The 27428-nt window shown below is 38.7% G+C and overlaps 1 protein-coding gene across 1 annotated transcript in view; it reads left to right on the top strand.

Annotated features, from left to right (window-relative positions):
• Lama2 (laminin subunit alpha 2) overlaps nt 1-27428 on the top strand; it is a 470233-nt gene that overhangs the window by 267740 nt on the left and 175065 nt on the right. Inside the window, exons 30-32 of the mRNA XM_032895270.1 lie at nt 4078-4212; nt 19618-19742; nt 25768-25854. Coding sequence (XP_032751161.1) covers nt 4078-4212; nt 19618-19742; nt 25768-25854 — 347 coding nt within the window. The remainder of the gene's footprint in view (nt 1-4077; nt 4213-19617; nt 19743-25767; nt 25855-27428) is intronic.

The following is a 27428-nucleotide window of genomic DNA, read 5'->3' as shown; positions in this document are numbered from 1 at the left end:
GTACACTGTCAGACTTATTCATAGAGCATTACTTATAATCTCCCACTGAAGAAACTGAGGCCCAGGCAGGTAAAAGAACATGCCCACCATTGCACAGCTATGCAATAGAAGCGCTGTAATTTAAACTGAGATTTATTTATTTCTAAAAGTGTTTCCTTACATTCAAATATTATGATACAAAAGATCCACATGTTTCACGTCAGGAAACTGAGGCTGACTGCACTCAAAACCTGTCTGCAGCGATAGTGTCAGGAGAAAAGCTAAAGCCATCTTGGCCTGGGTGCAAAACCAGCACAGGGATCCCAGGAAGAGTGTGCTCACTGGCTCCTGCCCCTGTCAGCTTCCATTGTCTCTGAGGAGAGGATCTGAGAGATGCTGGCCCACCGCTCTTCTTAATTCTATTAGCTCTACTCCCCACATCTTTTGTACACACTTGATTCTAAAGTTTTTTGAGAGATGCCACATGGTGAAAGGAAAAATGAAAAAAGAACAGAAAAAAATTGAGTTGTGCCAATTTCAGGACAGGAGAATAGAATTTTGGAAAAATCGGAACTATAGGTGGAAGAAAAGCTAACAAAATGAAGTCTGAAGATGTGTTTATTTGCTTTTCTTAAATTCTTCATCGGGTTCCAAAAAAAATTTTTTTTGAGAACATGTGAAAGTAATGCCTTTTCTGTCCTATTCAGGCTTTCTTGTGCTGTTGAATTTTGTCCCCTTTGTCTTCAATGAGGGCAGAAAGACTTGATATTTTAAAAACACCTCCAATTAACTTTTAATGGAAATAATAAATTCAAGGTGATCCAGGAAAGGACAGGATTAAAAGGAGATAAATGTGACATGTTGTTTTAAAACAATCTGATAATACTCTAATTCTTACATTGAAAAAGAGTCACTTTTTCTTTGTTTAGTAATACAGTCCACCAAAACACCATATTAAACTGTTTCTTTTTTTCAAATGTGGAAAGGGTTAATGAGAGAAGAAGAATAGAAGAGGAGAGGAATAGAGGCCAGCCATGAGCATGTGGAGGAAAGAGGGGAGGGGATTGGGGTAAAAAGAGACAAAGGGGAAGAGGGGAAGAGCAAGAGAGCAAGGAGCAAAGAGAATGTGAGCTTTTAAAAAAAAAATTAAACTTTTAAGAAGAAAGTTTAGATGTCAGCTCAGTTAATACACCTGCTGATTTGTGGGATAAGGAAGTCATGTCCAAAAGACAATAATTGGACCATAGCCTTCACACAGACTTACTTCGAAATCACAGCTCCCATGTCCATTAGGGTGCAGTTCCAGGGAGCCCACATTCCCCTTTCAAATACACTTTAAAAACACAGGATGATGAGTGGCCCTCAGTGACCCTCGGCCATGACCACTACTAACACCTTCTCAGGAGTTTTAACTTGCCTCTTGCCCTTCATTTTATCAACTCAATTGTAGTCTTTATGGGTAAAGCCAAGTATCAGAACGTTTCAAAATTCCCCAAATATCTGAACAGCAAAAGGAAAGGCCTGCTTCTGGGTTCCATCGGTGCCAGAGCTGACCCTTTGCCACAGCTCTCTATACCCAAAACTGGCCAGGGGAGAGCTGGTCTCCCAGGAGTGCTGACCCACAGGGGTACGGGAGGGTCAACACACCTCAGTGACAAAGACAGACACTAGCTCAGAATAAAAGGCTGGAAAACAAATGCCCAAGCAAATGGTCCCAAGAAACAAGCTGGAGTAGCAATTATAATATTGAATAAAATGGACTTTCAACAGAAAGTTATCAAAAAAGATAAGGCAGGACAATTTGTACGAATTAAAGGAAAAATGCACCAAGATGAACTCTCAATTCTGAATATCTGTGCTCCAAATGCAAGGGCACCCACATTCATAAGAGAAGCTTTACTAAAGCTCAAAGCATGCATTGTAGCTCACAGGGTAGTTATCTATAAATGAATTCTTCAGCTGTAATTTCTACACTCCTTCTGTAACAATGGGGAAAGTTAACCTCAAGTGTCAATAACATGACTGATTACATACCCAAAGGTACAATATATATTTGAATGTACTATAAGACCGAAAAGATACAAAGTTTTGGGTTTGTTTGTTCTGTTGTTTTTTTACTAATGGGTTCAGCCTTTCTATAGTTTGCTCAAATTCGGAAAGGAATTAAATCTCATTAGAATTTCTTATAGGCTGATAAAAGCCAAGAGACCCTTCATTAAGTGCTTAATTGAGGTACACATTAAACAAATCAAAATAAATTCAAGGAGAGCACTGAGCATTGATTTCTCTCTCTCTCTCTCTCTCTCTCTCTCTCTCTCTCTCTCTCTCTCTCTCTCTCTCTCTCTCTCTCTCTCTCTCTCTCTCTCTCTCTCTCTCTCTCTCTCTCTCTCTCTCTCTGGAACTTCTGTTTATTTTATTCTGAGCTACTTAGGCCAGATCCAAAGCATGTGCATGCTTTAGGAAGCTCCTGGTAAAACATATATGCCTACTTAGCGAGCTGTCATTCTCTTTTCAACAGAAGAGAGTTTTAAGAGAGGTGTTTAAACAGCCTCTTCATAATCCTCCGTGGTATCCAGGAACTGCCTTCCATCTCTTAATCAGAAATCAAACACTGTCTGATGAGAGACAGCATTGAGCCTGGTATGCATGTCAGTGCACCTCAAACTGAGGGCCTCTTCACAGAAATCCAATGCTGTTCTTTTTTTTTTTTTTTTTCCAATGCTATTCTTGATACAAGCATATAACGAAACTTTCATGAAGATGAAACTCAGGGTTTTGCATATGTCAGGCTTACCAACAATTTTCTGTTAGCTCTGTTTTCATTGCAAAATGAAAAAAAAATACAGATCAGGAAAAAATAAATTTTATAAATGTCTGGTAGTTTCAAGACCCAGAGATTTTATTATTTTGATTTTTTTCCTTTATATGAGTTTTAAATCATATTGATATAAATAATGTAACTATAGGATTTTTTATTTTGTTTTACTAAGATGTTTTTGGACATTTGCTAGTTAGCTATCAAGCGTAGAAAAGCATATTTTCAGCTGTCAAGGACACTGGGCTAGCATCTCGTTAGTCCATATGACAATGTTAGTTAAAAATAAACCACTCAAGAAAAGGACACTTTCAGGCTTTCTCAGGCAAAAGGCAATAGATGCAAATGAAAGCTTTCCTCTGCGAAAATCTGATGGCATGAGGCTGCCTGTGCTGGAGAACAGAAGAGGGACCTAGCAGAAGTATGTTGTTGTAAAAATATAAAAAATAAAATGTCTTTTTACCCACTTTAGGTCCTACACCTCAGTGCCGCAAGATATCAACTGGATATCTTAATTCTCAGTCAGCAAAGCCTCTCACCTGCTCTGCTCCATCCCATATCACACTGCTGAAGGCCTCTCTCTGAGCCTGGCAGCAATCTCTCTACCTATCTAGTTCCCAAGGCAGGTTTCCATGCCAGAAACACACATCCCAACTCCGTGATGGCCCAGACCAGCCGCCCACACTCCACTACACTTAAATCTACACATGAAAGAACATACAACACAATAACCTTTGACCCACTTGATAAGATATAATTGCCCACCTAAACATACAAAGCCCAATACACATCCATCCCTTAAGAACATTAATAACAACCTGTAAATACACAGAGCAGAATCTTAACGTCACCTTCCGTATTGGTCTGTCACGGCTTCTCTCCCTCTCCCTCCCTCTTCCTATTTCCGTTCCAGTCTCCTCCTCTTCCTTCAAATTTTTCTCCCGCCCATCCTTCCTTCTCATCCAGTGACAGGCCTCCTTCTATCCTGTACCTACCCTCACCTGCATTTTACAAATTAAATGGGGAGAAGGTTCTGGTGAAGTCACATGAGTCCTGAGTACTGACTAGGCAGCTGTCCTTGAGGCAGTGGAGTTAGCATCATTTACAGATAACTCCAGGGCAAACCACGACAGAAACATATTAAAATTGTCATTTATGCTTATAAGTGGGACTCCCCAAATTCACATACACACAGAGAGGACATCTTTAAAACCACTGAAGAACTTCAGTGCGGAAGCAAGCATGCTAACATACCTGTCCTAATCGCCTTCTTTTTCTTCTAGACGTGTGCACCAGGATTTTACCGAGTGCGTTCTGAACCAGGTGGCCGAACTCCCGGACCAACCTTAGGAACCTGTGTTCCCTGTCAGTGTAATGGACACAGTAGCCAGTGTGATCCTGAGACCTCAGTGTGCCAGGTAGGTACCTGCAGATTCATGGACAAGACCTGTGCACTCCTTTCACTTTCCAAATATGCAGTCCTCCACGCAGAGGCAGATTCCTCGGCAAGGAGCGTAGCTGTGTGCTTGAAACGGAAAACGCAAGGGGCAAGGACAGTCGCCATGTTCTACGTTTTAAGATGTAATGAAGAATTATGATGGGGAAAAACCCTCAGTTCCTCTCCAAAAAATGGAATAATATCATCTTAGAGCGCAGGAGAACACACTGGTCAAAAATTATGTGGTATATTATTTTCTAATTATGAGCAAAAGCGGGTTTTTATGGAATCTGGAAATTATAACAAAATGCTTAAAGGGTTAGGATGGTAGAGCGAGCAAATGGCCTATATGAGGTCTTAACTTCGATTTCCAGTTTTGAAAATTCAAAAGAAAACAATGGAAGGGGTGGTGGTGGAAAAAGGAAGATCTAAAGAAAAGAAAAGAAAAGAAAAGAGAAAGAAAAGTTGTTACAGAAAAGTTTCCCCCAATACGACCTAAGACAAAATATTTTAGTATTTTAAATATTTCCCACTGGGTTTGTCTGTGTTTAAAAACCGGGCATGCAGTACTGTTAGAGTTTTATATTGTGCTTTGTACATGTGGCTATCATGAACATCCTTAAGTGCGTTGGTTGTATACACTGTAACTTACCTATTTCTCATAGAGTTAAGGCAACTGTTAGTGGTGCATCTTCCTGGTGACAGGCAGAACCCTGAACCACCATTTGCTTTTGAACCATCTGGGCCCTCCAGTCTCTCACACTTGGTATTTCAGGATCCTCTGTCATTGCTGATCCCCTAAAGTTGAATCACTTTATATCTCTAGACATCCATGTCTCCCATCTTCTTCTAGTCTTCTGACATTTTTCCACAGAACCTTGTAGAACTCACGGTAAAACATCAATAAAATCCCATGTACCATTCTCTTTCCCCCTAGCTTTCTCTTCAGTTTGCTTATAGAAATCTGGCTGTCCCCTCACAGTCTGCCACCCATATGGCCCTCCTAAGTAGTCATTGTTTTCTGCTGTTCTTCATGTTCCTGACCCTGAAGAGAAGGTGGCATCCCTGTCCCATACTGCCAGTCTCAGCCTTCCCCACCTTCTCCTCTGTGGCATCAGACAGCTTTAGCTCTTTCCCATGTCTGTCTCTGCTCTGTCTGCTTGTTTAGTTAACCACTTGCCCCTGAACAGACGCCCAATTCTCTAATCGGTTTCCTTTGTGTCGTTTCCATCACCTAAGCAAACCACTGATGTAATCCTTCTTGATTTTAATGATCATAAAAAACCAACTCTCCACTCTCTGCCTTCTTAATTTCTTCTGCCTTTGCCTTCTCCATTTTGAATATCTTCTTTTTGGGCCTCTGTCTGTCTCTCTCCTGTTCAGCCCTTAGCCTTTCAACATCATAATCTCACCAAGACTTAACACTATATTTCTCATGTCCTCGTGGGCTTTCTTATCATTCTCCATCTACCTTTGTTGTCTTTCTCGTTCCCCTTCTCTTTCACTTTCTCTTTCTCTTTGATTTTTGAAGCAGGGTCTCTCAGTGCCATGGCACTTGCCGAGTAACCCTTGTTGGCTGGTCAGAGTGCTCTGCTGCAACAGAGCTGAGGTTACAAACACATAACACCATGCAAAGCCTGTTTGTGTCCTCGGACTCAAATGCAGACCCTCATGCTTGTGTGGATGGAGTGTTTTCTAACTGAGACATCTCCTCAGCCCTTGGTGTTGTTTCATATGAAACCAGCAGCAAGCAGAAGAAAGGAGGCTGTAGCTCACATGACCTCAGCAACCCTTGATCACTTTTTGTCTCTGTTACCTCTTACTCTGACTCTTTTCCTTCCATTGGAAAAAATATTCTTTCTAGAAAAGACAGACTCTTAGGCTAGAGATGTAACTCATAGTGGAGCTCTTGTGGAGCACACACGAGGTTGTGTGTTTAGAGTCTAGCGAGTGGTAAATGAGAGTGTAAGTCCAGGAAGGAGAGACAAGGCTTCACTGTGTATGTCTGATTCTCACACTTTCTGCTGTTCAAAGATACCATTCTCTTAATCTCCCATCCCATTCACACCATCATTCAAAACAGAACAAGTCTTTTGGCTCTATACCTCCTTCTAACTACCACTCCCTCCATCACCAAAGAGTTTTCTTTATGCCATTCGCAGTTTCTCTTATTCTATGTGAACTCCAGTTAATAAAATCAAGATTTTTACTTCCAGGGCTATGGTAAAGCCCGTGATTCACTCAGTCCCAGGGTTTACCCTTTGTGACATATCAACAGAGTTTGTCACCATACATCTCTGCGTTGTTTTCGGAAGTTGATGTTTGGTTGATTGTCCAGCTATGCCAGCATGAGGGTTTCGAATCACCCCCTTCTCCCCCTGGTTCCTCTCTTTGTCCCTCTCTTTTCATTACCCTGATATCAATACATTGCATTCCCAGGATGGCCTTTTGCTTCTCTACATACACATGTTCCCATAGTGATCTGGAACAGGCGCATAAGGATCGCACCTAGACAGTGATCCCACACTATTTGCATAATTCCTACCACTTAATTTTAATTCTTCTCTAGTAATTCTATAAGTTTTTGTGGTAGTGGTTTTTTCCTTCAAAGATATTATTAAAAGACACATCTTCTTGATTAATATCCCTTCTTCCTTATAACTCATGATTTCTAAATATGCATTGTTATCTTTTTTCGTATTAAAATCTGCTTAAGGCTCAGATCGTCTGTTTGCCTTTGGTTTTTACTGTAATGCTTTGCTTCCCTTCCTTTTAGAATGTGCTATTTAGTAACATACACAGATTTTATCACCCTTACTTCCTGTAATTTTCTGAACTAGATTCCATATATTAGTTCCAGTGACATTTTAATCATCATTTTATCCATTTTCTAAGATATATAACTAGGATTTTGATTGAAATTGAAATAAACTGCACTTTAAGGAACTGTTGTATTTATACAGGTCGGTTGTGCTTCCTTAAGCTAGGAATGTTATTGTCTTCTCTCTTTAAACATTTTATATCTTATGGTTAAACTATTCTAAAGGATAGGTTATACATTTTGCACATTAAAATTATATATATATTATATATTTTAACTTCAGTAGTTAACATTCCAGTATTTTTGTTAGCAGATCATTTGCTAACTAGTCTTTATCATAAAATCTTAATATGTGTTTGATATTCAAACATTGTTATTCACAACCTATCAATGTTCAGCTAGTTATATTTACTGTATAGTTATTGATTATTATTTTACAGTACATGTTAGCTTCTTGTCATATACCATATCTATAATAATTATTTTATAAATTTTATTGACAGGAATAGCCTAAAATGTTAAATAGATAAATAATCAACAACCTTTCTAATTCATGATCTTAATATTAGAGTCTCATTCTTCTACAGTAAGCTTGACAGAGCTGGTTTATTAAAGAAAAATCATTCCTGGGCTGAGAGATGGCTTAACACTTAAGAGCTTAAGAGCTCTTGCAGAGAGCTTAGGCTCTGTTCCCAGCACCCACATGGCAGCTCCCAACTGTCTATAACTCCAGCTCCAGGAGATCAGGCACCCTCACAGACAAATCTACAGGGAAAACACCAATGCACATAAGATAAAATAAACCATAAATTATTATAAAGGAAAAGAAAATAATTTTTGAGAAAGACAATTGTTTCTTGTCATATTAAGAAATGTCTTTTTATTCCTATATTCTCAGAAATACTTCTTTCAATCAGGCAAGGTTATTAAAATACAGCACATGATTGTGGCAGGTGGAACAAGAATAAAGGCAGATTCTAGAGGTCTTTGTGCATAGTTTTTCTGACTAAAGATGAGAGAACTGAGAGTAAAATCATAAGTAATATTAACTTTCCTTGAGTTCCCAAAATAATTAGTATTTGCTTTTGATGTCATAGCCTTATTTTCTGCTTGTCTGTAAATTTCAACAGATAATATGTGGAAGTTAAATGCACTAGCCTTATGTAGTTTTAAAGGATTACATTTGCTTCAAATGATTGATTTAAACACAGTCATAAATGAAAGTTTAATTTCCCTTTTATTAAACAAAAGTTATTGTCCTTTTCCTGTTTTCTTTTTTGTTGTTGTTGTTATTGTTGTTGTTCAGTTGGTTTTTATGAATAGTTTTCTGCCTTAAGAGTCCTCACTGAGAGTCTATTTTCTAAGAATCCCAAGATGAAGTAAGAAACAAATAAATACGTTCATCAAACACACACAGTTATATATAAATTGTTATGCCTTGAATTTTGATATTGTCCTTAGGGGAACTTTTGAAGTTAGACATATTTATTTATCTTAGAAGCAGGCTTCTGAGGCAAATAGGAAACAACTATTATTATAACCTCATGGTGCAATCAAGGAGACAGAAGCATACTGATTTCTGTGGACTCCAGCTGTCTTAGCTAGGGTTTCTATTGCGTTGAAAATACACCATGACCAAGGCATCTCTTATAAAGGCAAACATTTAATCAGGGTTGGCTTACAATTTGAGAGGTTTAGTTCATTATCATCACAGCAGGAAGCATGACAGTGTCCAGGCAGACATGGCACATGGTGCTGGAGAAGGAGATGAGAGTTCTGCATCTTGATCCAACTGCAGCCAGGAGAGGACTGTTTTCCAAAGCAGCTAGGAGGAGGAACTCAAATCCTGCCATGACGTCACACTTCCTCCAACAAGGCCACTCCTATTCCAACAAGGCCACACTTCCTAATAGTACCACTCCCTGGGCAAGCATATTTAAACTACCATACCAGCTTAAAGTTATATCTGTCACACTTTGCTGTGTCCCTAATTTTGCTTCAGTGTCAGGCTTTAGCTCCATTATCTTGACTCAAATTTTGACTTCAACTCTCAACTGACTGGATGAACCTAGGCAGTTTCTTTAATTTTTGTGGTGCCTGGGGTTCTATATTTATCAATTGATAACAATAATAGTTGTACCTCTCAGCGAATTTGTATACAGATTTTATTTATTGTATAAATAAAATAGTCAATAAACAGCTTAAAACATGACTTAGCAGATGGTTGACTTCATAAAAAGCAGTTAAATGGGGCTCAGTGGTTAAGAAAATTTGCTGCTTTTCCAGAGGATCCAAGTTCAGGACACAGCACTCAAATGGAAGCTAACAGCTACCTGTAATTCTAGTTCCAAAGCATCTAACACACTCTTGAGGAGTCCACATATACCTGATACTCCATGAGTGTCACATGATGCACATATGTACATGCAAGCAAAACACATAAAATAAAACTAAATAGAATGTTTTAAAATAAAATTAAAAGGCACTCTAAGTGGCATTGACAATTACCACATTATCCTTCATTTGCAGTCTTAAAACTAACAAGCTATTAATTAATATATAATCACAATCCAAATAATCATTATTGTGTCTAGCACTATGCAACATTTTCTATCTTAGCTTATTGGAGTTACTACAAGAAAACACCATACAACAAGCTCATAGGCTTATAAACAACAAAAATAATTTTTATAGTTCTAAAATTTGGACTACTCACCAACTTCTATGTCTGGTATAGACATTTCCAGGTCACAAGGAACACTATTTTTCAATGTCCTCACATGGTAGAGGAACTCTAACTTTTGTAAGAGCACCAGTTCCAACCAGGAGTGTTCAAACATAATCCTCTACTACATCTCAAAGGGCTACTTCCCAAGACCATGCCATTAGGAGTTAGGATTACATCAAAGGACCATAATGGTATAGACATTCAACAAACAAATTCCAAGCTAAACCCCTTGAAGAGATGGTATTTAGAGGTGGGAGCTCATTTATTCTTCTTACTATATTTACTTTTTATCATCCTTTATTAGTAATAGAAAGAATATGCATATAATTATAGAGAAACATGTGGTTAAACAACTCTCCCAATAAGCACTACTGTGTGGCTGTGCTCTTCCTAATTCCATATGACATTTTCAAGAGAGTGGTCGCCTCATCCTTGGTTTGGATAGTTTCTAAACCTTCCACACTGTTTCTTACTACAAATATGTCAGTGGCTGTCCTTGATCCTGATAGGACTTGGTTTTCTATCAATGAAAGGTTAAAACTTATGAGATGTTACACTCTAAGAAGTAGAGGTAGTGTGCTAACTATGAGTGAATAGAGAGGCATATAAAAGGAGTCATATGGATAAACGACAGGTGGGTAGAGGCATACACAGTAGCTGTTGTCACGTAATGATCGCTATACACCTGTAAGTTTTATGTCTTATTTTCCATAATATTGAACCTTTAGCTAACTTATATTTTAAAGGGGTAGTTTGTAATAATAATATTTTTATTGTGTTTGAAGTATAATTTTAGAAGGAAATTAAAAAATACAAATCCCCTTCACTCTTGTCTGACACAAAATCAATACCTGTAATTTAATTATAAGTTTTCTCTTGGCCAAGAGCAGAAAGCCAGTTAAGCACTGACACACCTGAGAGCAGAGGTAAAGGCAACTCCTCTTCTCCAAGGGACCCACCTGGTGGCCTCAGGACACACAAAGGCAGAAGTCATCTGGAACTGGACACTTCCATGTTTCTGCCTGCACCCAGAGCTGAAACACTCCCACAGCTCTCTGTACCCAAATCCCATGGGGGGACAGAGCTGGACTCTCAGAAGTGGGGACAATCCTGAGAGCTCACAGGAGACTGCCAGTTCTGACCACATTCCTGGAACAAAATGAATCTGCCTAATGCCCACTGGATACAGGAACCTAGGAGCAATCAATCACCAGCAGGAACCTTCCAGTTTCTGCCTGTGCTGACAGCCAAAAGCCAGTCCCCTGGAGCTCTGACACATCTGAGAGCAGAGGTAAGATCAACCCTTCTGCTCCAAGTGACCTCCCTGGAGGCTTCAGGACACACAAACTCAGAAGCAGCTCTCGGGTCCCAGATCCAGCTGAAAAAAATTAAAAAAAAAACAAGCCTCTGGGCATGCTGACACAGAAGCTTACAGGAGGGTCAAGCCACGGTCAGAGACAGCCAGACCAGATAACACCAAAGACAACCAGATGGCAAGAGGCAAGCACAGGAACCTAAGCAACAGAAACCAAGACTACTTACATCATCAGAGCCCAGTTCTCCCACCAAAGCAGATACTGGATATCCTAACACACTGGAAAAGCGAGATTTGGATTTAAAACCACATTTTATGATGATGATGATGATGGAGGACTTCAAGAAGGACATAAATTACTCCCTTAGAGAAATACAGAACAACACAGGTAAACAAGTAGAAGCCCTTAAAGAGAAACACAAAAATCCCTTAAAGAATTACAGGAAAAAACAACAAACCAGGTGAAGGAATTGAACAAAATCATGCTGGATCTAAAAGTGTTTTAAAAGAAACAATGAAAAAAGCAAAAAGGGAGACAACCCTAGAGATAGAAAACCTAGGAAAGATAGCAGGAGTCATAGACCCAAGCATCACCAACAGAATACAAGGAATAGAAGAGAGAATCAAAGGGGCAGAAGATACCTTGGAAAACATCTAAACAACCATCAAAGATAATTTAAAATGCAAAGGGCTCCTAACCCAAAACATCCAGGTAATTCAGGACACAATGAAAACATCAAACCTAAGGATAATAGATGTAGAAGAGAGTGAAGACTCCCAACTTAAAGGGCCAGTAAATATCTTCAACAAAATTATAGAAGAAAACTTCCCTAACATAAAGAAAGTGATGCCCATAAACATACAAGAAGCCTACAAAACTCCAAATAGATTGAAAGAAATTCCTTCTGTCACGTAATTGTCAAAACACCAAATGCACAAAACAAAGAAAGAATATTAAAAGCAGTAAGGGGAAAAGGTCAAGTAACATATAAAGGCAGACCTATCAGAATTGCACCAGACTTCTCATAGAAACTATGAAAGCCAGAAAATCCTGGTCAGATGTCATACAGACCCTAAGAGAACACAAATGCCATCATAGGCTACTATATCCAGCAAAACTCTAAATTAACATAGATGGAGAAATCAAGATATTTCATGACAAAACCAAATTTCCACAATGACTTTCTACAAATCCAGCCCTACAGTGGATAATAGATGGAAAACTCCAACACAAAGGAGGGAAACTACACCCTAGAAAAAGCAAGAAAGCGATCTCCTTGCAACAAAACCAAAAGAAGAGAGACACACAAACATAATTCTACATCTAACAACAAAAATAACAGAAGGAACAACCACTATTTCTTAATATCTCTTAACATCAATGGGCTAAAATCCCAATAAAAAGACAGACTAACAGACTGGATATGTAAAGAGGACACGGAAATTTACTGCATAAAGGAAACACACCTCAGTGACAAAGACAGATACTACCTCAGAGTAAAAGTCTAGAAAACAATTTTTCAAGCAAATGTTCCCAAGAAACAAGCTAGAGTAGACATTATAATATTGAATAAAATCGACCTTCAACCAAAAGCTATCAAAAAAGATAAGGAAGGACACTTCATATTGATCAAAGTAAAAATCCACCAAGATGAACTCTCAATCCTCAATATCTATGCTCCAAATGCAAGGGCAACTATATTCATAAAAGAAACCTTACTAGAGCTTAAAGCACACATTGCACCTCACACAATAATAGTGGGGGACATCAATACCCCACTCTCATCAACAGACAGACCATGGAAACAGAAACAAAACAGAGACACAGAGAAACTAACAGAAGTTATGAACCAAATGGATTTAACAGATATCTAAAGAACATTTCTTCCTAAAACAAAAGAATATACCTTGTTCTCAGAACCTCATGGTACCTTCTCCAGAACTGACCATATAATCAGTTGCAAAACAAGCCTCAACAGATACAAGAAGACTGACATAATCCCATGCATCCTAACATGGACTATGGCTTGCCTTCAATAACAAAAATAACGACAGAAAGCCCACATATATATCAAAGTTGAACAATGCTCTACTCAATGATAACTTGGTCAAGGAAGAAATAAAGACAGCAATTAAAGACTTTTTACAATTTAATGAAAATGAAGACACAACATACCCAAATTTATGGGACACAATGAAAGCAGTGCTAAGAGGAAAACTCATAGCTCTTAGTTCCTCCAAAAAGAAACAGGAGAGAGCACACATTAGCACCTTGGCAGCACACCTAAAAGCTCTAGAACAAAAAGAAGCAAATGCACCAAAGAGGGAGTAGAAGGCATGAAATAATCAAACTCAGGGCTGAAATCAACCAAGTAGAAACAAAAAGAACTATACAAAGAATCAACAAAAGCAGGAGCTGGTTCTTTGAGAAAATTGACAAGATACATAAACCCTTAGTGACAGTAACCAGAGGGACAGAGAGAATATCCAAATTAACAAAACCAGAAATGAAATGGGAGACATAACAACAGAATCTGGGGAAATTCAGATATCATCAGATCCTACTACCAAAGCCTCTACTCAACAAAACTGGGAAATCTGGATGAAATGGACAATTTTCTAGACAGATACCAGATACCATAGTTAAATCAGGATCAGATAAACCATCTAAATAGTCCCATAACTCCTAAAGAAATAGAAGCAGTTATTAAAAGTCTCCAACCAAAAAGAGCCCAGGAACAGGTGAGTTTAGTACAGAATTATATCAGACCTTCCTAGAAGACCTCACACCAATGTGGTCCAAACTGTTCCACAAAACAGACACAGAAGGAACACTGCCCAATTCCTTCTATATAGCCACAACTATGCTTATACAATTATGCTTATACCTAAACTACACAAAGACCCAATAATGAAAGAGAACTTCAGATCAGTTTCCCTTATGAATATAGACACAAAAATGCTCAATAAAATTTTTGAAAACCAAATCCAAGAACACATCAGAATGATCATCATAATCAAGTAGGCTTCACCCCAGTGATGCAGGGATGGTTCAATATATGGACATCCATCAACATGATCCACTATGTAAACAAGGATGTGGAGAAACAGCACTTCTCCATTACTGGTGGGATTGCAAACTGGTACAATCACTCAGGAAATCAGTCTGGAGGTTCCTCAGAAAATTGGACATTGAACTACCTGAGGACCCAGCTATACCACTCTGGGCATATACTCAAAAGATGCGCTAACACATAACAAGGACACGTGCTCCACTATGTTCATAGCAGCCTTATTTATAATAGCCAGAAGCTGGAAAGAACCCAGATGTCCTTCAACAGAGGAATGGATAAAGAAAATATAGTACATATATACAATGGAGTACTACTCAGCTGTCAAAAACAATGACTTCGTGGAATTCATAGGCAAATGGATATAACTAGAAAATATCATTCTGTGTGAGTGAGGCTACCCAATCACAAATAACACACATTGTATACCCTCACTGATAAGTGGACATTAGCCCAAAAGCTCAAATTACCCAAGATACAATCCACAGACCACATGAAGCTCAAGAAGGAAGACCAAAATGTGGATGCTTCAGTCCTCCTTAAAAGGGGGAGCAAAATTACTCATGGGAGGAGATATGGAGACAAAGTTTGGAGCAGAGACTGAAGGAATGGCCATTAATAGCCTGCCCTATCTTGGGATCCAGGCCATACATAAATACATACAGCCACCAAAACTAGACAATATTGATGAAGCAAAGAAGAGCATGCTGACAGGAGCCTGATATAGCTGTCTCCTGAGAGGCTCAGCCAGAGCATGACAAGCACAAAGGCAAATGCTAGCAGCAAACCATTGAACTGAGAACAGTGTCCCCATTGGACCCTGTTAGAAAATTAGAGAAAGGATTGAAGGGACTGAAGGGACTTGCAACCCCATAAGAACAACAATGCCAACCAACTAGAACTCCCAGGAACTACCCAAAGACTATACATGAACTGACCCATGGGTCCAGCTGCATATGTAGCAGAGAATAGCCTTTTGGGGCACCAATGGGAGGAGAAACCCTTGGTCTTGCCAAGGCTGAACCCCCAATGTAAGGGAATGTTGGGGGGTGCAGGAAGGTGAGTGGATGGGGAGGGGAACACCCTATAGAAGAAGGGGAGAGGGAGGGGATGTGGACTTATGGACAGGAAACCGGGAAAGGGAATAATATTTGAAATGTAAATAAAAAATATCCAATAAAATAATAAGTTTCCTCTTCAAGAAATAGACATTAATTGGAGTGTATAGTATTTAAAAAATGTAAACTTTCCTTAATATATCTAGCAACATTGCCAAAATATGGATTATTCATATTTTGTAATAGCTTTGAATATTAATGCTTAAAAAATGAGGTAGCCTTTAAATCTTTGGCCAAATAGTCTGAAAATTTTGCTTTAATTTGACTACAAAATGCTGTTTAAAAACCTAGATGAGGGAACACATGCTTACTTTATTGAATGTTTGATTTTTTTTGAAAGCTCAGGTGAATTCTAGAGAACAAGCAGATTCTACAGGGGTGATTAAGAGGTCCGTATGAAAAATACTGGAGAGATTATCAAAATGTAAAATTTGTACCAGGGTAGAAGTGAGTTATAAGTCTGTCCAGGTTTTGTTTTTTAAAACAGGGTAGGAGAATCTCAGGGAAGAGGTTAATTTTGATATCTCACTATGGTTTATTTAACAAGGTTTTATAAACTGGAGAAAAATAAACATTGTTTTCAAGAGATGAAAAGAGATTCTTTGAGCATAGCGAACATCCAGCCAGTTGGAAGGCCAACTACACAGACAATGCGTGAGGCTTCACATTCTTGTTCTGCAGTATATTATCACAATCCTAGGCAGGATGATGAATTATATCTCAAATTCTTTTAAAACAATGTTAGCTGTGTGTGTCCAACTATGTGTATATATCAGGACTAGAAATATATTGGTAATATACTGGTAAAAATACAGGCCACTATACATAGATTTTTTTATTTATTCTTATAATACATTTATAAGACAGGCAGTATCATTTCTTCTTTTATAACAGATTAGGTGATACGACAGAATTAATAACTTGCTTAAGCCAAAAACAGTGAGGATGGGATTTGTTGTTCAAATGCCGGATTGTTTAAGTAAACAACTGATTCATGTTCTATGATTATCCCCACAAACAAAGCTACAGATGGAATCTGCATAGTCATAGTTGAAAGATTAAGGGAGTGTAAAAATGGCAGCAAAAGATGGGACACAGTAGACTCCAGAGACATCACTAACCATAGGATACACCCTCTACAGTAAAAGTTCAAAGTGTTTCCCAGTGATATTCCATTACATAAAGCTGAAATGGTTCCTAACTTTTAGGATGACAGGAAACATGCTAACAGGTGACCTGTTGACCCACAATTAACAATATGAAATTAACAGGAAAAAAATAATTTATTTCACCTGTCCATGTGTTCTTGTGGCTTTCATTACAAATATTTCCAATATGTCCATCTTGTGTTCAGTGCTGGGATACGAAGATGAAGATAGCAGCATATTATATTAATTTAGATGATGTAGATGTGAGCACTGGATTGCAGATTTACTAGGTACTCATGCTTGGCACTGATGTGCCTACAAGCTCTGGAAATCAAGGATGGAAGGAGTCATAATACGTTTGCAAATCTCAGCAGCATACTTGTAAACCCTCCCCACCCACAATGCTTTGAAAGAAACTCTGAGTAAGGATATTGTTTACAGCTTAGCTTGTTAGGAGAGATCTGCGAAGTAATGTTGGATATTTGAGCACCTCTCTGGGAAATGAGAATTGGACTTCATCTGCCAAACATTAGAAGGCAGAACTCATAACTCAGATTGCTGCCTTAAAACAAGACTGAAGGAAATGAAATGTTGGCATGGCACAAGGGACATTTTCTAGCTTACAGTCATGTGAGACTGAGAGGCCTGCTTTACAAGAACTGTGCATTTTGTCATACCCGAAAGAAAACTTAGAAAATGTCCCTATAGTGTAAGATTATATTCAGTTACTCCTCACCTTAAGTCTAAAATGCTACAAAATTGGGTTATATTCATTGGGTAGTATAGAAGTCATATGGACCACCTGTAATCCAGGGTGTAAGGCAAGCATGCAAATTTCACACATTCTAATATACTAATGAAAATTACTAGTGTGTTTAAACTTCTGTGGATGTGTTTAAGCTTGTTAGGCATGTACAGTATATAAATTTCCCTATGGAAAATGTCCTATGTAAGAAAAAATACTATGCATCCTGTTTCAAAACCTATTGGGTAGTCATAAGAAGGATCTGTGTGGCAACGTTTCTAAAATAGCATTACGACTTATATGCCTTGTTTATGGAATGAGCCAGGATATTTTATTCACTTAGCCAAGTATAGCATGTTACTGTATCTGTGAAAATTCAGTAATTCAGAAAAGGTTAAAATATGCTTGGGGTTTTTTGTTTGTTTGTTTGTTTTTTTGTTTTTTGTTTTTTTTTTTGGTAATGAGATAATGTAAAATTTCATATTTAAGAAAATTAAAACCACAATTTGTGGCCTTTGTATTTTTAGCAGTGGTCATTATACTTAAGCAACTGATTTCAGTTGTTAGCATTATATATACATTGTATAAAAATCAATTATTTTGTTGTAAATGCCAGAATGCCAAAAACTATTAAAGACCCATTTGTCTTGGGCATTATTATTTCTGTAATTAGAAAATGTGATCTTAATGGCTTCCCTGGGAAACGCATTCCTTCAATGGCTTGTTAGATAATTTGACACAAAAATCCATATGCAGTAATCTATTTTGGAATCATTGTCTCAGAGTGCTACAGTGAAGTATGGAAAGGCTTTGACTGCTAAAATATGTAGATTCCTCTGGATGGTCAAGTAAAGGAGGATTATGGCATTTAAATTAGCATCATAATTCAACAAGTCATTTTGTCCTGCTAACCACTTTTCTGCATTTATGAGCTATGGTACCTGTCCTTTATCATATTTAAAAATCTTGACCCATCTCATCCATGCTGCCTAGGACATGAATTCGTTCATTCAGTCATTTAGAATAATAACATGCTGATGGCGTTTCCTTCCCTGTTTTGAGCTAAATAGAAGGAGCTGTTAAACCACGTTTAGGACACCAGGGACTGTGGTAGAGAGAAAAAGACATTTGATATGAGCTGCACAAGTAAGAAGATGAAATGACACTGACTGAACACAGGATTTACAAATGAAAAGTCCCCGATGGAAGGGCGGGTCACACCTAAGTAGGGACTTTCAGATGCTCTCTGGAGGTGAGCTCCAAGTACATAGGCAGCACTGGCTGGAGACAAGGCTGGAGAGGGGGCATACATTTACATATATCTTGTTACTGCAGTATTTCAGTCTTTCTTTCAGCATATTAAGGAGTTAGTCATTGCTCTGACTTCTGCAAATCCTGTCTTACAAAACCAACCTGAACTCTCACTCTAAATTCCCTGTGTCCCTTTTTCCCCTCTCACTCTCAATACTGTATCATATATTTCCTAAACAATACTTGTGGTTACATTTTTTGTTGTTGTGTTTCCTAATTGTTTCCAAATTCTTAGAGTGGATATAAATTCATCAAGGTAGGATATTGTTTTATCCTTCTCCTCACTTGAGTCATGGGTACCTCCTTTTATATCTAGACTGATTGCTTTTTTGTGAAGTATGATTCTACATGGTGAGCATTTTTATATCAAAACTGTATCTTACTCCGTAGAGCATCTCCTTTCTTCATAAAAATGCCTTCAAACATAGTGGAATATCTTCCCTTTAAAGAAGACATGAAAAGGAAATATTGACCAAAGGTTATTACAATGTCAGATTGACTCCTCTATGATGGTGAAGAACCACTCATGGTTCCCAGGAAATAGATAAATGACATTCATGCTGTAATAAAAACTGGTCATTTTTGTGTGCATCATCTCTCAATATAGCTAAGCTTTCTGCTTTAGTTTGACTTTGGCATCCCTCAAAGGACGTACACCAGAGCCCTGATTTTATAGCATCTCCCCGAGCTCCTCACAGAACTAAAGTTTGAGATATTCTTGAATTTCTATTTGCTAATTTTGAGTAAAAGAACAATGTACACAGAAATTAATTCATGTGAAACAGAAGCTCTTATTGATAACATAGCAACTACACATGTATCAGCTTCTTAAATAAAAATGTATCTCTAAGAATTGATCACTGTCTATTCTCTGTGTGTGTGTGAGTGTGTGTACTTGTGTGTGTGTGTATGTGTGAGTGTGTGTGTGTGTGTGTGTGTGTGTGTGTGTGTGTGTGTGTGTGTGTGTGTGTGTGTGTGTGTGTGTGTGAGTGTGTGTGTGTGTGTGTGTGTGTGTGAGCGTGTGTGTGTGTGTGTGAGCTCGACCTCTGTGTATTGCTAGGAAACTGTAGGATACAATGCACTGTAACCCCTTTTACACTGAAAGCAACTCTTTATTTTCTTTTCCAGAATTGTCAGCATCACACCGCCGGTGACTTCTGTGAACGGTGTGCCCTCGGCTACTATGGAATTGTCAGGGGACTGCCAAATGACTGCCAACCATGCGCTTGTCCTCTGATTTCGCCCAGCAACAAGTAAGATTGATGCACATTACCGCATTTTCCCATGAGTAATCCCATCTGCCTGGCACACGGCCTCTATGATTTGCCAATGTTTCTGAATAGACAAAAAAAAATCTCAAGCCACAGCAGATATTTTTAAAATGAGATAGAAACACAAGTAATGTCAGTGTGTGTATACTCTATGATCTATTTCTGTTTTAGAACCCTCTTTTAAGTAATTAATACTTATTGATATAAATGTAACTATCAATATTGGCATTGGGTCCGTTGCTGAGACAAATGCTGTGTGCATGTGTTGATGCATGTGGTGTGATGAATGCACAGGTCTTGTGTAAGCTTTACATGTTATCTGTGATTCAGTTGGAAAGGAAAGTCTGAATATACACCAAACCACATATGTGGATGTTTCATCTTATGTGTTGGTTCAATATTGGGAAATAATTATCAAAGAAGCAATTGAAAAAGAGCATGAGGAAGTCAGGGTCACTTATTGTTAAGTGCTTTTTAAGAAGTCGGCGCTGGCTAAGAGCACAGACCCCCCCTTTTGTTTCAGATGGTTTGAGCGTGGTACCATGGAAACACTGCCACGGGGAAAGAAGTGGTGAAATATCTCATTTCCATGCTGTCTGAAACTTCTGTTGTTGTTTATATCTATTATTGCAGACCCCTCCATGTTTTCATTTACCTTTTTGCTAAGACTATCAGGACTTTCTCTTGGGTGATTTGTATACTGCAATCTCTACAGGGTAAAGTCATTTCCCTCTAAGAATTTGCTTTTGAAGAGAAAGTATAACAGTTTGTCTAGCGTTAGAATTCTGGACACCTTAGGAATAAAAAGGCCACAAAGCCATGCAGATGAAGTGAACCTCCGATGGTGCACACTTATCCTGTTTCCTCACCGTTAGCTTTGTCTGCGTTGTGAAAACAGTTTCGTCCAAATCACCGCCCTCTCTTTTCAAAAGTACAATTCTTTCCACAGTGTCAAACAAAGATTGTTAGGTATGGTAGCTACTGACGAAGATAAAAATATATGATTTTATTTCTCAAGTACAAAATTATAGTTGTATGAAATAGAATATTATTTTTCCCTTTCCCAGCTCTTCCTCTGATGCCCGTGCTTAAACAAAGGAATGCCATTCATTTCATTGTTTACTAAAATGTGAACCATTTAGATTTAAAACAAAATCAGTAATAATTCCCTCTTGAGTATACTATAATACCCACAGCTACAGTGTGCAAAATAAAAATACTGCCACTTCTTAGAGATGCTTCTTATAAAAGTTTGGGACTAAAAGAAATGGTCACAGAATTCAAAATCATGAACACCATTCTTTTTTAAAGATGTATTATTTATTTTATGTTTATGAGTGTTCTAATTGCATGCACACCTGTATGGTGGTTATGAGCCACCATGTGGTTGCTGGGAATTGAACCCAGGACCTCTGGAAGAGCAGTCAGTGCTCTTAACCTCTGAGCCATCTCTCCAGTCCCCAAATATCATCCTTAATTGTAGAATAGTCAAGAACACATTGAAAGAAATACTATTATATATAATATATTACCAAGAGTAAATTAGGGATTTTTGCAGGTTTGGATGGTAAGAAATTATATGCACAAATGCTCAGAAAACAAATAGCAGGCATGCTTAAGAGCTAGTAAACAGAAGGATTTGGAGCACACGTTATACACGGGATTCTGCAATTACTGAAGATGATGTGGGGATGATGAGAGACATGGGGACTGTGTTGGAGAAAGATTTGAGTGCCAGTCCATGAAATTACTACTTAACTTTCTATATTAATTTAAAACACCCAGGCTTGCTTTCTTTTCAAAACGGTTAATATGGTCAGATGCACATTTTAGGAAGCCTGTCATGGGGGACCTGAATGGAAAGAAATGAAACAGGCAAAGAAGAAAAGAAATGAGACCAATTAAAAGGCAATTGCACTAACCTGGGCAAGAGCTATTGAGAGCCAGTATCTAGGTAACAGGCACAAGAGGGCAGCACTGGGATAAGTGGGAGGGACTTCTTTATGTGCACTACCCAACTGGTGACTAACTAGATGTGAGGGGCAGACAGGCAGGAGTTGGGCTGATGATTTTAGCCAGCTCGGCCCCCAAAAAGGCGGCACCATGAGCTCACACAGGGAATCCGGAGAAAGCTGCTGCTAAGGACAGGTAATTTACGGTTTAAATGGGTTCAAATTGATGTGAAAGGTCTGTCTGAATGGAAATATGCAAATAGCTTGGCGGAATGGAAATCTGAAAATTGCAGGGAGCAGACGAAGGAAGAAATATGTTAATAAATGAATTAAAGTCAGATTGGATTTCCCAGGCAGATGTTCCCTGAGGGGGTGCACATAGAATGAAGGCAAGATGGGACTTTAGTTGAGAAGTCTCCATCACTAGAAAATGAAGAGCGAATGCAGGAGAAGCCAGAGGGACCAAACCTCAGGCTGTGTTGTTACCAAGGGAGGAACAATAGTTAGCAGCATCCAGTGTTGTTCTTCCAGGGGAGGCTGGGCACCCGTAGCAGCTTGGACCTGAAAGTGTCCCTCCTGAAGGTCACCAATAGTGGAAGTCTTAAGAGAACCTGCCAGTTTTAGGAAGTCGAAAATATACAATTCTAACTTGGTTGGTTAGCAGAATCAATAAAACATCTCATTCAGTTTTTATATCATAATTTGATATTTTATTTGGATATAAATTCTATTCCAAGGAGCCTGAAAGACTTAAAACATCATAGTTATAGCCTCAATGGGACTTGGATTTTATCAACCACAACTGTAACTAGTCCTTTTAAAATATCATAACCCAGTGTTCAAAAGCCAATACGTAGACGCTCAAATATATGTGCGTGTATCCTACCATTTATTAAATTTTCTTCTCGTACGTTTTAGAGAAATGCTACTCAAAAAGACTAAGCTGATTTCATGACCCACTAATCTCGCCAGCAGTAGCTTGGAACATTTTAGCCTAATTAACAAAAAAAAGTTCCGTGAATGGTAAGAAGGATTAAGAGGCAAAGTAGAAAAACAAGTCAGGGCAAAGAGAGACACTCTTTTTTTCCAGTTTGTAAAAATAGAGTCTGAGCTACAGATGGGAGAGGTGAAATGTCTTATTTTGTGACTTCAGTTTGCATGGTCCATGAGAAGAAAGGGCAAGGAACACTGAGTGCTGAGTGGATCACTGCCACAGTCTAAGCTTCCTTATCTCACATCAGATACCACAGACTTTCAGCCATGTGGCCCAGCAGCGCCATTCACACACCATTGCGTGCTGTGCTTTGTACATCCAAGGGAAGGGCAGACCCCTTTATGGTAGCACCAGGAACCCACGCCCGTCTGTCTTTGCAAGCCATGGCTCACAGCACCTTTCCACGTTAGGCTGAGTTTAGACGCTAGCTCGTGTCCAAACAAACTTAAGAAATCTTTCTTCTCACTAAGGCCCGAGACAATTCATATCAAATCCAGGCCAGTTTTAAGAATCCAGTTCAAGGACCACTTCCATGAGAGTGGTTTCCCTGGCACCGCCCGCCTTCATCCGTTTTCATGCCACGAGTGCTTTTACGGGTGTCTTGACTTCAGTCAGATGCTCTTTCAGATATCAAGATATTTTACTAAATAGTAAGTATTCCATCTCAATATCCCGAATAAGAGAGAAAAAACAAGTCCTGCCCTACATTTGTGTACGGGTCCCACATAAGTGTACGTTCCATGAAGATAGGGGTAGCATTTTATTTATTCCTCTGATGACTAATATTGAGTGGCAGTGCCATCTAGAACACTGTCTCGTAATGTAATCGTTAGCTTGAGACAGCGCTTCCAGGAAAAGCATGTAGCCACAGTGTGTGTGTGTGTGTGTGTGTGTGTGTGTGTGTTTTGGAGGGAGGGGCATTTTCAGTTAGGGCCAACGACCTCCACAGACAGATGTGGCTGGTGCAAGAGATGTGAATGGAACTGGTAGAAAGAGCTTGTGGAAAAGCTGCAGCATTAATCCAGCTGAGGGGAAACAGTGCACTGACTCTACAGCAAAACCTCTGCCTAGCCGGCAGCTGGCAAAGACCGGTTTAATACGGCTAAAGTAGAGCGATTTGGGCGAGGTAGAATTTCCATGAAGGTAAGAGGCGGCACGGTATAGGATGATGTGACTGAGAGTGGCTCCCGTGACATTTAGACATCAAATGGCACTCTGATGGACTGTAAAAGAAGGGGACAACATTCCCTGTGCATTCAGCAGAGGACACAGAAGCATAACCATTGACTAAGCTGAGGAAAATCAAGCGCAGTTTCTCCAGAGGAGTTGAAAATCAGCTTTAGATGTTAAAGTCAACACCGTATTTGAAGCCCCTAGGAGGAAGGCAGTGACTTAGAGGAGAAATCGGACCCTGAGCTCGAAATCATGTTACCAGCACAGATCCATTAAAAAAGCAGACTGAGAGCGGGGATCAAAACCGGAAGGAAGTGGTTTCCAGGAGCCCAGTCAGTTCTGTGATCCAGAGTGGGTCTCGCAGAAAACAGACCCTGTAAGTTTTGCAAACTGCGTGGTGATGTGTTAGAAACTAGTCTTCACAGGGAAATAAAAACAAGTGGCCCCTAAGCGAACCGAACAAGGATTTCCAAGTGCTTCTGCAAATGAAATAGGAGGCGTGAGTGGAGAGGAGCTGTTGAACACTGTTCCATCCCTCTGAGCTCCTTCCAAAGCCCCTTTAGTGCTTGAAGAAAAAAAAATCAAACTCTGCAACAAAACACGTAATTCAACAGTTTGTATCAACTCGTCTAGAACTGCTGTATTCCCATACAATATTTTAAAATATTTTATTTATTGGGGAGGTATTTTTTAATAGAAATTGATTGTAGTTTCGTTCTACAGGCCAGCGTAGGTTATATTTAAGATGTCTAGAGTCTGTTTCCCAGGGCCTATGTATGACTATTAGTCAGTGTGTTGTGCATGGGCATGCACCCACACACATGTTTTCAGCATCAAATGTGAAGTTAAAGAACTGAACACTTGATAAATGTATAAGTTACCAGTTTGGGGAGGGGGTGATCCAAGATCTAGGGAAAACAAAAAAAAATCAATTGGTCAGATAATGAGGTCATGAGTAGTAGATCCATTTGTTCACACACTTTGCAAAAGTTAAAACCTGGCATCCATTCACAAACCATGGATTTGAGCTATAATAAGATACAACCCTAAAGATGTCCAAATCAATGAGTCTGGTGTTATCATGTGCTATTATTTGGGTCTTGGCCTGAGAACAATCCTTCCTATTGCTTCTTTGTATGGAATGATTTGAAATCAGTTATCTGAATCACCCCTTTACAGGGAGGAAGTAGTCTCTTCCTAATGTTCTGCTGGGAATGTAGCACTGGTTTGAGCTGGGGTCTGGCTGGGGTCTGCACATGGGATAGGGAAGTTGATTACAGGGCAATTATTTAAAAGCCCATAAAACAGCACATTTCATTCATTTTGGTTTGGAAAGCTCTGTCTTCTTGCCACACGCTAAATCAAATTACTTTGCGTACTTTGAGTGTTGAAGTCTGTAGACTGCAAAGGGCCCTGTTGTATTCTGTGTGAAACATCCACTCACATTTCATACATTAAACTTCCGGTGCAAGTTAGACTAAGGGTTCAGAGAAAATAAAAACCATGGTCCTTGTATCCTCCTTATGGTTTGGTTTTAACCTGGTGGGTGTTCAGCAATCCCTGGCCCACTAAGAGACCTGTGTACTTACAATCACATCAAAATTCTTGGAATTAATAACAACTGTGATTGTGTTGAGATGTAATATTTATACACGTTTCATAAAATAATTTATGATTTCAAAATGCTGATATTTTTATTTTTATGTGGATTTCATTATCTATCACTAGTAGTTTTAATTGTCTTACCATAAATAAGAACTTTATCAACATTTATAAATATTTTATCACGCACCCCCAACAAAATGTCCCAGTGACCTTGGTAATGGGTAGAAATACTGAATTTTATCAAGTATGAGACTAACATTTTCTGTGTTGTTTTCCGGTTCAGTTTCAGCCCGTCTTGTGTACTGGAAGGTCTGGAAGATTACCGCTGCACAGCCTGCCCAAGGGGGTATGAAGGACAGTACTGTGAAAGGTACTGACAACCGCACATGGGACCGTAAAGGGTCACCATACCATTCATTGCTTTCGTGACTTTCACCATTTATATTTGAGTAATTACTGCTTCGCGGATACTTTCATAGCTTTAAAAAGGCTCCTTTAAAAATGTATTTGTTCTAATTTCAGGTTGAGAACTTAGTGATCCTAAATAATTTCATGATTATTTAATTTATGTTGTAATACCATCAGGAGGCACATAATTTTATAAGAACAAAATGCCAGTGTGCTTCCAAAGCTTTTTGGTAGCTATGGAAATTGAGACACTGACCACACTGTTCTCAGGTCATTGGCCAATAGTATCCAGCAATAACTTAAAACATGGTACTTTCCTTTGCTCTTTGCCTGTGTACTTTGTGTATTCTAGAATTACATGGTAATGAGGGAAATTAGTCCTATCCAGAAAATAAAGTGTTTGTTATTCAGCCCCCTTTTTAATAGGCAATCAATATTCTTAAAAAACTCAGAAAACACAAAATCTGGGGAAGCACCACGAAACCAAAATTAGGTTCCATGCAAATGTCCAGCTAAGGATACAGCCCCAGTCTCTTTCTCAGGAAGCAAATTCACATTTTCCACATACACATTTTCATGAGACCAGGAAGCTAGATGTTCAAATGGTTACTAGCACCAGTATTTAAGACACTGCAGGGTAACTGAAACTATTACTGGAATATGCATGTTCTGTAATCTTAGTATAATTGATAACAATCTAACAGTTTCATAACAATTCCTAGATATAACTTACTTCCAGCAACTTATCTGGGTCCCATTGTTCTTCTTGCTTAACACTGTTTTCCTGATCATCAGGTGTGTAAGGGACCCCATTGGTATCCTGCCCAGGTTCCCTCACAGGAGTAGGTATAATTTGCCCAAGAATTTACTCCCCATCTTTCTCTGGTGGCTCATGGTCAATAATTAACAAGAGAATGGATTTCAAAAGTCTATATCCTCTGCCTCAAAGCAGAACAAATTTTGAGATTTTCTTTATATTCTAAAATTTTCTGTCTAAGAAAGCTAAGATTGCAAGTCACCTGAAATCACACTCAACACAGTTTTCATTCCCATAGCCTGTTTGCCCATCTCACTAGAGATTCCTAGAAGCTCCTGAAACTGTTAGTCATATTTTAAACTAAAAAAGTATTTGCTATTATTCCCTTTCAACTACTTATGAGTCTTTTATACAACTAGCAATAGTTATATGGATAATAGCTATAGAATTGAATGGAGAAACTAGATGTAGGTTTTATGAATTCCAATAAAATATATGTTTATAAGATATATTTTCAAAGATCTGTATATCATAACTATGCATTTTACCTAGCACTTTCATATGTGTACAGAATGATGTGCTCATATGGCCTGGATCACTAAGAATTAGCAGAGATTCAACAGTTTATAGTATAATCACCCAAAAACATTTTCAGTTATTTGGAAGATGCATACATCATTTGGACATAGATTACAGATGATAAGGTTAGGTCTTCGTTATGGCTGCCATGTCCTTTGGGGTTATGTTGAAATGAATATTCGTTTAATGCCCTTGTAAAC

The sequence above is a fragment of the Rattus rattus genome, chromosome 2 (assembly GCF_011064425.1).
Source record: "Rattus rattus isolate New Zealand chromosome 2, Rrattus_CSIRO_v1, whole genome shotgun sequence".
Lineage (NCBI taxonomy): Eukaryota > Metazoa > Chordata > Mammalia > Rodentia > Muridae > Rattus > Rattus rattus.
The sequence above is the reverse complement of the archived record's forward strand: the minus strand, read 5'-3'. Positions and strand labels throughout refer to the sequence as shown.